General features: G+C 41.1%; 1 protein-coding gene across 3 annotated transcripts in view; it reads left to right on the top strand.

The window, feature by feature from the left end:
• Nucleotides 1–12,903, top strand: part of kif19 (kinesin family member 19) — a 232,949-nt gene that overhangs the window by 186,730 nt on the left and 33,316 nt on the right. For all 3 annotated transcript variants that reach the window (XM_072558545.1, XM_072558543.1, XM_072558542.1), the window contains exons 11-14: nt 5,473–5,647; nt 6,554–6,752; nt 7,980–8,250; nt 11,528–11,649. In XM_072558545.1, coding sequence (XP_072414646.1) covers nt 5,473–5,647; nt 6,554–6,752; nt 7,980–8,250; nt 11,528–11,649 — 767 coding nt within the window. The remainder of the gene's footprint in view (nt 1–5,472; nt 5,648–6,553; nt 6,753–7,979; nt 8,251–11,527; nt 11,650–12,903) is intronic.

Below are 12,903 nucleotides of genomic sequence, written 5' to 3'. Positions count from 1 at the left end.
TGGCCAACCCCTAGTTGTAATACAACGCAAGTTAAGACTAAACCAAAGGTCAATGCAATGTTAACCTCAGCAGGTCTTGCATTAGGCTAAGTCCATATCAATTCTTAAACCTTGGTAGACGTCAGCAGAGCTTGAGTCAGCTGGCTCTACATAAATTCTGGGATACTGACTACGCCCAAATAAAGATATCCCACAGAAGCCTCTGAGCCCCAGCAAGGACGAGATTATGAGATGACATATGTGGCACAACGTTTTGGGAAGTCAACATGATAAACCTCGGAGGTAATAACACAGATCATAATTCAATGTACCGGTCTAATGGATGGCTAATCTCTAGTGATAGTTATTGATAGCTGTTGATAAGTTTTAAGTATAAAAGCTTCCTGCTTTTCTCTCTGTAAGAGCGAACTTGTGAGAGAGACTTAGAGCTGTAATCAACTCTATCTCTTTTCCAAGATCAGCCACTCTGCATGCAGCTTCCTTGTAAAAAAGACCGATTGTTTTGTCAGACCAAGTTTTGTTGAACTTTTGTTGAGTTTGTTTGTCTCTCACAGTCTCACTGTTCCATTGCTATTTTTAATCCATTTCTACAAAAGGCCTTTGTTTTCCTTGTGGGGTCAAGCAAAAGTTGCTGCCTGGCTCTACAAGAATTTTATTTTCAAGTACCAAAGTGCCCAACAAGCCAGTTAGGAGCACAACTGGCCATTCGGCCCCTTGAGCCTTCTCCGCCATCTAATAAGACCATAGCTGATCTGATTCTGGCCTCAACTGCTCATTCCTACCAACCACCTGACAAGGTTTGACTCCCTTGTTGGGCAAGACTATGTTTACCTTCTCCTTAAAAACATTTAATGTCTCTGCCTCCACCACTCTCACAGGAGCAAAGTTCCAAAGCATGAGGACAGCTTGAGTGAAAACATTTTTCCTTATCTCTGGCTTAAATAGCAGACTGTGTTTTGAAACTGTGTCCCTAATTCAAGATTCTCCTGTAAAGGGAAACTCACCAACCTCACTGTCAAATGCATTGATAAGATCAATTCTTATTCCCATAAACACCCAAAGACACAGACTCAATCTGTCCAATCTTTCTCATTTAACCTGGGTGGCATGGACTGGTGATATTAATTCCTTTGCTATTCCTGGGGGAAAGGAATATCCCATTTCTGCATCAGTCTGTCCACCAGGATCTACACATCCCTGACCACAAAGAGTGGTGCCAATTTTCCCTTCTGTATTATGTCTGGGGCAAAGTGAGGAAGCTTACAGGGGAACCCTGGAATAATAGTGTTTGACTGATTGAGCAATAGCCTTTTAAAGAGGGTGATACCAGTAACTTCTGGGAAGGACAGGTCATAAGTTTTGTCTAGAACTGAGTGAAAGGGATTCCCTTGGGACAGGGTGGGTACTTAATGAGGTGAGTTTGGTAATTCGTGGTGTGATCTCGTTAGGCTTCGCAGAGAGAACCCTTCCATGAAACTTGATAAAACTATCACTTAGCCAAAGAAACATGATTCACCCTCTAGTACATTACCGTCTGTGTTTCTGTTGACATCTGGGGTTTTTGAAATCAACAGAAGCAGAATTAGAAGAATTCAATGACAATCTCAATAATCATCAGTGCCCCGCTAAACTTAAAGCTTCAACATAAAAGGGAAGGATTAACTTCCTAAGAGCCACAATATTCATATTGGGAAAACTCATAGGTTAACAAACAACCTGAAATACAGCTATATAGCAAAACACATTTTCTGCAAACTGGTGAGGCCGTAGCTAATCTGTTCCATATTTGTCTCTATCATAGTCACTGTACCACAAGGATATGAGATGTGATAATACATAAATGCAAATCTTTATGAAATAAAACTGTTAGGGATTAAATAATCCACTATAGCATCCACTATTCCTTTGCTGGAACATTTAAAACTGCTAACCACACTTTTCAGCCAATCATTCCCCTTTTTAGCCCCTTTCTACCATTTGCAATCCCTCCCATCCTTTGTTTCTCTTTGTAGCACCTCTTCCACTTTGTAGGTCTTCTCCACCCACTTCACCCCTTATAGCTCCACCCTTTGCAGTCTTACTTGCCCACCCCACAACTCACCAGAGTCCTGACCCCTGTCCCTGGGCCCTGGCCTCACCGCCCTCGGGTTCCACTACCTTCAGCCTCAGAAACCTCAATTCCTCAAGTCTTACTTCTCTGGCCTGCAAGCCTTGCTTACTGCTGCTATTTGTCACTTCGCTGTTCCTTTTCATAGTGTGTTTTGAGGAAGGTCATTCAACTTGACATGTTTACTCTGATTTCTCTCCACAGGTGCTCCAAGACCTGATGAGCTTTTCCAGCAATTTCTTGTTTTTGTATCTGATTTTATGTGTCTGACTTTATTTCTCTCATATCAAAATTTCTTCCTCCTAATTTATCTTGATTAAAGTCATCCATAATTATTGTCATTTCTCTATTGCAATTCACCACATATTTCTTTCCATACACCTTTTCAACTAGTGTGATAACTGTTGAAAATCAATATTCCACTCACTAAGCAAATCTTAGTTTTTCCAGTTCTCTGTCAAACCGAATCTATGTCTTGATCTTCAGAGCTAAAATAATCTCTCTCTATGGTACAATTTCCATCATTAATTAACATTAATTATTAACTAATTACCATTAGTTACACCTCTACCTTTTCCTACCTTTGCATCCTTCATAAATGTTATGTGCACAGACAGGTCCCAGACGTTGTCTGTTTACAGTTTTGTCTCTACTGAGATTATATAACTTTACTTCAGTCTCTGCTATCAGTTCACACATTTTGTTCCAAATGCAGTATATCTTCAGACAAGGCTTTAGTTCTGTTTGTACTATTTTTATAACCTCCAAGCCAGGTTGGTGTACCAGTGGGGCCTGCAGACCAAAGTCAAAAAGTGTGGTACTGGAAAAGCACAGCTGGTCAGGCAGCATTCAAGGAGCAGGAGAATTGACGTTTTAAACATAAGCTCTTCATCAAGAATGTGCAAGGGGTCACAGGGGGGCTGAGATAAATGGGAAGGGGGGCGCTGGGAGAAGGTAGCTGGGAATGCGATAGGTAGATGAAGGTAGGGTGTTGTGATAATAGGTTGGAGTGGAGGGTGGAGCAGATAGGTGGGAAGGAAGATGGACAGGTAGGACAGTTCAAGGGGGCGGTGCCGAGTTGGAGGTTTGGATCTGGGATAAGGTGGGGGGGGAGGCAGTTCAGGAAACTGGTGAAATCGACATTGAACCCGTGTTGTTGGAGGGTCCCAAAGTGGAAGATGAGGTGTTCTTCCTCCAAGCATTGGGTGGCTACAGTTTGGCAGTGGAGGAGGTCCAGGACTTGCATGTTGGGAGAGTTGGAGGGGGGGAATTGAAGTGTTCGGCCAAACAGCAGTGGGGTTGATTGGTGCATGTGTCCCGGAGATTTCTTTGATAGTTTCTGCAAGTTGGCGTCCTGTCTCCCCAATATAGAGGAGACCACATTGTCAGCAATTTAGAGGTGCAGGAAAATCTCTGCCAGATGTGGAACGATCCTTTAGGGCTTTTGATTGAGATGAAGGGGGAAGTGTGGGCGCAGGTTTTACACCTCTTGCAGTGGCAGGGGAAGATGTCGGGAGTTGAAGGTGAGTTGGTGGGGGGGCGTGGACTTAACAAGGGGAGGGAATGGTTTTTGTGGAATGTTGAAAGGGGTGGGAGGGAAATATATCACTGGTGGTGGGGTCTGACTGTAGGTGGCAGAAATGGCAGAGGATGATGCATTGTATAGGAGGTTGGTGGGGTGGAAGATGAGGACCGGGGAATTCTGAAGTTGTTGCGATTGGAGGGGTGGCATTCAAGGGCGGAGGTGCGGGAAGTGGAAGAAATGCGCTGGAGGGCATTGTTGACCACATGGGATGGGAAATTGCGGTCCTTGAAGTAAGAGACCATCTGGGATGTTCTAGAGTGGAATGGGTCATGCTGGGAGCTAATGTCGCAGACTCGGAGGAATTGGGAGTAAGGGATAGCGTTTTTAGGACAGAACCCCCCAGTCTTAACCTTCCACTGCACCAACCTCCAGATACAATGCATCATCCTATGCCATTTCTACCACTTACAGTCAGACCCCACCATCAGAGTTATATTTCCCTCCCTATCCCTTTCAATATTCCAGAAATCATTCCCTCCACGACTCCCTTATTAGGTCCACATCCCCCACCAACTCACTTTCCACTCCCGCACCTTCTCTTGTCACTGCAAGAGGTGTAAAACCTGCACCCACACCTCCCCCTCACCTCCATCCAAGATCCCAAAGGATCCTTCCACATTCAATGGAGATTTTTCTGCACTACCAAACACCTCATCTACTGTGTCCATTGTTCTCAATGTGGTCTCCTCTACATTGAGGAGACAGAACGCCAACTTGCAGAGTGTTTCAGAGAACAACTCTGGGACACATGCACAAATCAACCCCACTGCCCTGTGGCCGAACATTTCAATTCCCTCTCCCATTCCACCAAGGACATGCAAGTCCTGGGCATTCTCCACTGCCAAGTTCTAACCACCCAACGCATAGAGGCAAAACGCCTCATCTTCGGCCTTGGAACCCTCCAACCACCCAGGATCAATGTCGATTTCACCAGTTTCCTGATCTAACCTCCCACTATCTTATCCCAGATCCAGCCTTCCAACCTGACACTGCCTACATGTCCCACCTGTCCATCTTCCTTCCCACCTATCTGCTCCACCCTCCACTCCGATCTATCAGCATGACACCCTACCTTCATCTACCTATCGCATTCCCAGCTACCTTATCCCCAGCCCCACATCCCTCCCATTTATCTCTCAGCCTCCTTGGGCCCCCCACCGACATTCCTGGTGAAGAGCTTATGCCAAAACATTGACTCTCCTGTTCCTTTGATGTTGCTTTTCCAGCACCACACTTTTTGACTGAATCTACAGTCTTCACTTTCTCCCTGCGACCACAGAGCAGCCCACTAAGCAGACTTATCAGGCCTACGGTCAGGGTTTCAGTGTGAGTCAGTGACCCATGAAATATTAACTGCCAGTTACCTGCAAGTAAGCTGGCTTAAAATCACCTGTATGGATATAAATTGAATGGTCAAATGAGATTCAAAGCACAAGCACATTTTTAACCATCTGAAAGTTTGAGTGTAATCACAATATGTTATCCAGATGTTCCAAAGCTTTTATCTTCACTGGATAATTTTCTGCCACATATGGTATTTTTCTTCTCTGTATTACGTGATTCCAGTCTGAGATGATGTAATCCATATTTATCTTAGTTTGTAGGATTGTGCACCAGGAGCAGGAAAATTACCTTGAACCGATGATACAAACTTCTGTAGTATGGTTTATAGAGTTTGACTAAAATGGGGATTGGAAGCCTCGAAGTCTTGAGAAGTGGTGCTTTTGCATGCTGTGTCATGTGAAGGAAACTGTTAATTTTATTAATTTTGTTCTTTTAGCTGAAGTACAACTACATTCCTCTCGATATGACAGACGGGAGATGGAAAGGCTTCGTGAACATCTAATTACTGCCTTTCGAGAACAGATGGACATCCGGCGTAATCTGCTGGAGCTGGACAGCAACAACATGCAAATTCAAGTTGACACATCCAGGCACTTACTAACTATCGCAGAGTCAGTATAATTCATATTTCCCCCAGTAGTCATTGGGAACATTGGTTCCTGCCAGCTTGCACAAGGCTGAATATCTAAGGAGGAATAAAAAAGTAGAATCAGCAGAGAAGATGAGAAATCTCTCAAGATTTTTGTTTCATGCAACCAGTCATAGAGACAAGACACAATTTGTATTACCTTAAAGCCTTTAAAGAGATCAACAGAAGTAATACAACATTAATTAACTCCATAACCTTTGTCATTTGTAGACCATTGTTGCTCAACTACTAATCATGTATGACATTAATAACTTGCAGAGCTAATGAAACAAGAGTAAACCTTCTACTGCAATCAATTATATTGTAGTTTCATGACAAATAAGATTATTAAATGCTGCATCTTTCAAATTGTAATATTGTTCATGGATTTGATGCATCAGCAAGCAAAGTTCATCAAACAATTTGCAATTTGCATTGAAAATACACCCCTTCTCTTCTGTGTTTTCTATCCAGCGACTCCTGCCAGGAGCTCAACATACGAATGTTGGTTTCTGTTTTGATGCCTGCAATAGTGAATAGTCTGTTGACATTCATTGTCTCAATGCATACACAAATAATTACTCAGCAGCCAAAGTACCAGAAAACAACTTGCACCTATGGAACTAAAATCTTGCAAAGAAAGGGTGATAGCATAACACAGATTGCAGTTAGTACTGCTTATAAATTATTGATATGTGGAACCTAAAAGGTCAGTAGGTGCACAAGATAAGACAGAAATGTAATAAAAGCCTAAAAATTTGCTGTTTCCTATTTCAACAATGGCAATACAGAAAAAGTCAGTGTTGATGGAACAATGTTGGCCAAAACTGGTTATTTGGTGGTGAATTAATTAAAGTGTGAAGTAAAAGTCATCTGATTGTTCCTGCAGCTGGGTACAGGAAAAGGCTCGACGAGCCAAAAAATGGAGGGAAGAATACCAAAAGGAGATCTACAGCAAGGAGGATAGTGAGAAAGATTCAGACACTGGAGATGATCAGTCTGATGTTATGGAACCAGCCGAGGTCGCTGTGGCTCGGGAAAGTATCGCTGCACTCGTGGCTGAGCAGAAGAAATTGAAATGGCAGAAGGTAACCAACTCAACAGCTGTTGTATAAACACTGTTTATTATAAAATAACTCTTGAATTTCCAGGAAGTAATATGGTTGTTTAATTTTGATTTAACTTTGAACGCCTTGAAACAGTGATTTGAATTTGAAATAGCTTTTGCACTTTCTTATGTGGTTGCAGAAATATATTGGCGTATATTAGCTGTGATGGCGATTATAAAAAAAACTTTCATACTATTTTCATCGTTTGGTTGAAATATATTGTGTAATGAATTGCAGATTGTCACTTACTTTACAGAAATGCATCTATTTATGGATTGAGCCCAGTGGCTTTCATTGGTAGCTTAGTTCACTAGTCTGTAATAGTTTATTTGAAGAAGTTCTGTATTTGTTGCTTTATTTTGATTATTTTTGTTACCAATCTTTGTTTCTGTTTATGTGTCTTATTTCCTATGAATCTTTCACAAAGCAAATTATAATTACAAGCATTTATAAAACATGTTTTTAAATGAATAAGTCTGGTTGTTGAAACTATATCTAAGTGAAGGTACTTTTAAACAATTTTAAAATAAAAACTTGCTGACTTTCTCTTGTGCAAAAAGGCTTCATTTTCTCAGGCCATTGTGAGGAATATAACGTTTGTACTGGGCCCTTCTATTTTGACAAATAGCAGTCCTTGATTAATCCAAGTTCAAAACACACTTTAATATCTGTCACACAGTGCAATCTTACGCAGATGCTTTGTCAGCGTGCATACCCCTCAATAGCCCTATCTTTCCTGAACCTTCCGTTTTATACTCACCTGCTCTCCTCCTAATCCAAGTATAAATATTTCATAAAAGAGCCATTCTTATTGGGACCAAAGCCCTCAGTCACCCTGCTACAGTATGCCATGTTACATGTTACACAACATGTATGAGTCCATATATTAAGGATGTTTTACAGTTAGAGACTGTAAACCTGGCTTTCCTGTTTTTACATTGATCTCCTTAAAACATTGTGACTTCATTTTTGTTTTTACAAGCATTGAGTTTGCCAGTCAAAGGAATGTCCCTTTTGTAGCATCCACAATCAATTAATTGCGATATGGTAATCCAGCATAAAATGAATACACAGAGCCAACTACATTTATTAATTCTTGACTAATCTTATGCAGAAGTGATTAATGTGTTTTATGTGTTTAAATTGTGCTTCACTTCATCCTTTGGAGCTTCAAAACTCTTACCAGTTTCTCCCTGCCCCCTGAAGGTTGAGTTGGAGAAACAATTCACTGACATTCGATCACGTGCTCATAGATTGGAAGAGCTCCTTCCCAAGAGGATCAGCAGTGAGCAACAACGAGAGGTTTTGAGCCTGCTCTGTAAGGTGCATGAACTGGAAATTGAGAACACAGAAATGCAGTCCAATGCTTTACTCAAGGACAATGTCATACGGCAAACAGATTATGTCATTCAACGTTTTGAGCAGCATCGGCAGCTGTGTGCTGAAATTATTCAACAGCAACGGCACATCATAGATGGTATGAAAGCATTTAATTCCTATAATTTATACATTTTGTTCCTTTGAATAAGTAGAGATAATCTGCTTCACAATCGATTTTTGCAAGACTCTACTTGTTTGTGTGTATGTGTATATATGAATTTATTGGCATCTGTGTCAATGCCATGCACAAAGGAATATAGACTTTGCATGCCAGAAATTCCCAATAAAATTGCAATTATTCTGAAAATATACAGTCACTATGTCATACTACCAATGAACTTCCTATTTATACATAGAATAATAGAATCCCAACAGTGTGGAAGCAGGCCATTCACTCCATCAAGTCCACACTGACCCTCCAAAGAGCATCCCACCCACACCACCCCCCCATTCTCTAACACTGCATTTCCCATGACTAATCCATCTGTAGACAGTATGTATAATTTAACATGACCAATCCACCTAACCTGCATAGTGGGGATCAACCTGTCAGAATGAGCACAAGTATTTTTTTTCATGTTTCAATTTTGCATAAATTGTGATTTTGCCTCTCTGAAATAAGAGCATAGAAACATAAAAGATGGGAACCAAAATAGACCGTTTTATCCTTTGCTGTGACGTTCTTTATGATCATGGCTGATCATCAAGCTTAATATCAAAATCCTGCCTTCCCCCATATTCCTTGATCCCTTTACCTACGAGCTATATCTGCACCCTTCTTGAGAACACATTGTGTTTTAGTCTGAACCACTTCCTGTGGTAGTGAATTCCGTAGGCTCATCACTCTCTTGGTAAAGAAATATTTTCTCATCTCAATCCTATAAGTTTACTTCTTATCCTTAAACTATGACCCCTATTCTGGAGTCCCACACCCTTGGAAGTGTCTTTTCTGCATCTAATCTGTCTTGTCCTGTTAGAATGTTATAGGTTTCTATGAGAACCCCCTCATTCTTCTGCACTCCAATGAATACAATCATACCCAACTCAATCCCTTCCGCATTCATCAGCCCTGCCAACCCAGGAATCAATTTGGTAAACTTCCACTGCATTCACTCTGTAGCAAAAACATTCTTCATCAAATAAGGAAATCAAAACTGCACACAATATTCCAGGTATGGCCTTACCAATGCCCTGTGTAATTGAGGCAAGACATCCTTGTTCCTGTACTCAAATCCTCTCACTGTGAAGGCCAACATACTGTTTGCTTCTTTACTGCTTGCTGCACCTGGGTGCTCACTTTCAGCGACTGGTTCACGAGGACACCCCCGTCTTGTTGAACACATCTTCTCTCTCAATTTACAGCCATTCAATTAATAATCTGCCTTCCTGCTTTTGCTACCTAAGTGGAAAACCTCAAATTTATCCACATTGTACTGCATTTGCCCGTGCATTTAGCCCATTGAAGTTCCACTGTAACATCTCCACATCCTTCTCACAGTTCACCCTTTGACCTAGCTTTGTGTCAGCAACAAATTTGGAGATTTTGTCTTTATTTCCCTTATCTAAGTCATTTAATATACATAAGTAGGGCCCTAACTCTGATATATCGAATGCTTACTGCTAACTAGTTTTCTGTCCATCTCATTGCACCATCCCCAATTCCATGCACTTTAATTTTACACAATAACCTCTTACATGGGACTTTGTTGAAAGACTTTTGTAAATCCATGCAAATTGGGTCTGATTATACCACTGTTTTCTAAGTCCTCTGCTATAAACTCTTTGATAATGAACTCCAGTGTCTTCCCTACTACTGACATTAGCCTCACCAGTAAATAATTCCTTGCTTATGCGCTACCTCCCTTTTTCAAAGTTGGATCACATGAGCTACTCTCCAATCTGTAGGATCTGTTCCAGAGTCTAAAAGTCTTGGAAGATGACCACAAATGAATCCACTATTTCTAGGGCCACTTTCTTAAGTACTCTGTGTAGATTATCAGGTCATAGGGACTTATTGGCCTTCAACCCCACCAATGTGCAAACACCATTTCTCTACAAATAAAAGGTTGCTTTAATTCCTCCCTCTCATTAAATCTTGTGTTCCCCATCATTTCTGGGATGTTATTGTTCATGTCCTCGTCTGTGAAGACAGAAGTGAAGTACATATTTAGTTTGTCAGCCATTTCTTTGTTCCCCATTATAAATTCCCCTGTTTCTGAGTGTAAAGGACCTATGTTAGTCTTCACCAATCTTTTTCTCTTTCCATATCTATAGAAGATTTAACCCTCAGTTCTTATGTTCTCTGCAAGCTTACTGTCATACTCTATTTTCTACTTCTTAATCATTCCTTTGATCCTCCTTTGCTGACTTCTAAACTGTTTCCAAACCTCAGGATGTATTGTTTTTTTCTTGCCAATTTGTATGCCTCTTTTTTGCATCTGATACTATCTCTAACTTTGCTCATAAGCCATGGTTTGGCAATTTTGCTCTTTGTACTCTTGCACCAGATAGGAATAAACAATTTTTGTAGTTTACCCATTCACTCTTTGAATGTTTGGCATTAATTTCAATAACATTTATGGGCGGCACAGTGTTTCAGTGGTTAGCATTGCTGCCTCACAGCACCAGGAACCCGGGTTTGATTCCTGTATCGGATGACTGTGTGGAGTTTGCACATTCTCCCCACATCTGCATGGGTTTCCTCCAGGTGTTCCGGTTTCCTCCAAAGATGTGCAGGTCCGGTGGATTGGCTATACTAAATTGCCAATGCTAGATGCATTAGTCGGGGGTAAATATGGGATGGGGGAATGGGTCTGGGTGGGTTACTCTTCAGAGGATTGGTGTGGACTTTGTTGGGCTTAAAGGCCTGTTTCCATACTGTAGGGAATCTAATTCTAATTTCCCAATCTATCATAACCAACTCGCGCCTCATGCATCATAGTTTCCCTTGTCTCAGAATCAACTACATCATTCTCCAGCTTGATGATGAATTCTACTTATAGTATTAAAATTGCTTATCATGACTGCAATACAAATTATTCCTTTTTCATTGCATTAATACCCAGTCTAAAATGGGCTGTTCTTCAGTTTGTTCCTCAGCATATTCGTACAAAAAATGATCTTGCATACACATCAGGAATTCCTCCTCCAAGGAATTATAATTAACTTGATTCACCATCTGCATAAGCAGATTAAAGTCACCCATAATTCCTTTACCCTGTATGCATCTATGATTTCCTATTTAATGTCATTCCCAACATTTGGTGGTCTATTAACCACCTTCATTAATGTTCTTTTTCCCCTTGGTGTGTCTCAATTCTACCCACACAAATTCTACATTATCTGAGCTAGTATTTTCCCATATCTCTTGCCAGATCACAACCTACTGGTTCCTCCACAGTTGGATGAGTTGTATGAAATTTACTTGAGAGAGCTGGATGAAGGCAGCCTGGACCGGATTGTCGCCATCCACACTGTTACAACAAGAACCCTGAAGGTATAGCATAACTAGTGAGCAAATAGAATTATTAACTTTAGGTGAGAAAAAAACCTTACTCTTTTCAGAGATTTACACAATCAGAGTTAATGCTCTTTGAAGATTTATTTCTTTGTTCTTGAACCAGTTAAGTCTTTATGTAGATTGTTAAACTATGCTCATTTTTAATGCAGTGCAGTTTTAAAAATTTTTTTACCTCTTATTCAGCATTTAAAATTCACAACATATGTTGAAAATAGTTTATTGTGATGAATGTAGCATGAAAATTGATGAGACTTTCATTTCAATACACAGGTTTGTTGGAGGGCAATATCAAACAGGGTACATTATCTAGAAACTAGGACTCTTTATGTTAACTGGATTGACAGCTTCTTCATCATTCTGAAATGGACTGGACTATTGTTTATAGAGGGGTTATAACTGAATCATTTTATTCTTTTTATTTTGAAGGTGTTGCAGGTATTGTTGGCAAGGCCAGCATACCTTGCTCATCATAATAGATTAGATTCCCTACAGTGTGGAAACAGGCCCGTTGGCCCAGCAAGTCCACCATGATGATCTGAATAGTAATCCACCCAGACCCATTCCCCTACCCTATATCTACCCCGACTAATGCACCTAACACTACGGGCAATTTAGCAAGGTCAACGGATGATCCCTGGAATGGTTGGTCTAACATATGAGGAACGACTGAGGATCCTGGGATTGTATTCATTGGAGTTTAGAAGATTAAAGGGAGACTTAATAGAGACGTGCAAGATAATACATGGCTTGGAAAGGGTGGACGCTAGGAAATCGTTTCCATTAGGTGAGGAGACTAGGACACAGCCTTAAAATTAGAGGGGGTCAATTCAGAACAGAAATGTGGAGACATTTCTTCAGCCAGAGAGTGGTGGGCCTGTGGAATTCATTGCCGCAGAGTGCAGTGGAGGCCGGGATGCTAAATGTCTTCAAGGCAGAGATTGATAGATTCTTGTTGTCTCGAGGATTTAAGGGCTACGGGGAGAATGCGGGTAAGTGGAGTTGAAATGCCCATCAGCCATGATTGAATGGCGGAATGGACTCGATGGGCCGAATGGCCTTACTTCCACTCCTATGTCTTATGGTCTTATGGTCAATTCGCCCTAACCTGCACTTCTTTGGATTGTGGGAGGAAACTGGAGCACCTGGAGGAAATCCTTGCAGACAAAGGGAGAACGTGGAAACGCCACACAGTCACCCAAGGCTGGAATTGAATCTGGGTCCCTGGCACTG

Source organism: Chiloscyllium punctatum, chromosome 39 (genome assembly GCF_047496795.1).
Source record: "Chiloscyllium punctatum isolate Juve2018m chromosome 39, sChiPun1.3, whole genome shotgun sequence".
NCBI classification, from domain to species: Eukaryota; Metazoa; Chordata; class Chondrichthyes; order Orectolobiformes; family Hemiscylliidae; genus Chiloscyllium; species Chiloscyllium punctatum.
The sequence above is the reverse complement of the archived record's forward strand: the minus strand, read 5'-3'. Positions and strand labels throughout refer to the sequence as shown.